The sequence below is a fragment of the Myotis davidii genome, unplaced genomic scaffold, assembly GCF_000327345.1.
Source record: "Myotis davidii unplaced genomic scaffold, ASM32734v1 scaffold781, whole genome shotgun sequence".
Lineage (NCBI taxonomy): Eukaryota > Metazoa > Chordata > Mammalia > Chiroptera > Vespertilionidae > Myotis > Myotis davidii.
In genome coordinates, this window is record NW_006291488.1 from 108,526 (window position 1) to 109,391 (window position 866).

Here is an 866-nt window from a genome sequence, read left to right on the forward strand (position 1 = left end):
CAGCTCTTGTGGTGAGCATTTGCTTCCTGCTGGTCTGTGCACGTCATAGAGACCAATTGTTTTGCAGTTTGGTCAATTTGCATATTAGCCTTTTATTATATAGGATATATATATGTGTGTGTGTAAATATATGGTTATGTAGAGTATATACAATTCTATATAATATGTAATATATATATCCCTAAACATCTTTATTAAAACAGCTAATTTGATAGACATTATATATTATCCACGATTAAATGATGACGGATTTTATAAGTCATTGAGAATATTTCACACACAGTTATGAAAAGTAAGAACCAGTAACGTAGAAATCTGTCTCTGTATTTCACGGGTTAACCTCTTCAGCGACGTTTCTGGGTTTATTTGGGCTTTGGCTTTATGTTTATATGGTTTCCTATGAAAGCGCCACCATCCTCGCCCTGGTTTTGAACCGACAGCAGCATGCAGCTCTCTGCCTGTGCAGCATGCAACCGCTGGAAAGCGAACAGCAAAGCAGGGTCACGCCCCTCCGGTGACAGCAAGCCCATTCATCCTCTAGGAACTGCTTCAACATTTTGTGATTTAAAAAATACTTTCACGTGCCAACTCCAAACCGGCTTCCATTGTTACGCAGCCCGAGAGGCAGCCACACGGGCTTCCGTCCCGCGTTTGCGACATTGACATGGCCTTTTGCAGAGGCAACAAGCAAAGGCTTCCCAATAGGACGTGCGAAAAGCCTGAAATGCACTGATTTCCCGCGGGCCTGCCGGGCCGGACGGAGCGCGCCCCCTGTCGCCCGCCCCCGCGACACTCACGCTGATCTTGGTCCCGTCGTTGTCGGGGTCTCGGTCGGGCAGCAGCTCTGCCTGCGGGAGAGGGAGACG

The 866-nt window shown here is 47.0% G+C and overlaps 1 protein-coding gene across 5 annotated transcripts in view; it reads right to left on the reverse strand.

Moving 5' to 3' along the window:
- Positions 1–866, reverse strand: part of VSTM2A (V-set and transmembrane domain containing 2A) — a 28,596-nt gene that overhangs the window by 24,918 nt on the left and 2,812 nt on the right. For all 5 annotated transcript variants that reach the window (XM_015564672.1, XM_015564670.1, XM_015564671.1 and 2 more), the window contains exon 3: positions 798–848. In XM_015564672.1, coding sequence (XP_015420158.1) covers positions 798–848 — 51 coding nt within the window. The remainder of the gene's footprint in view (positions 1–797; positions 849–866) is intronic.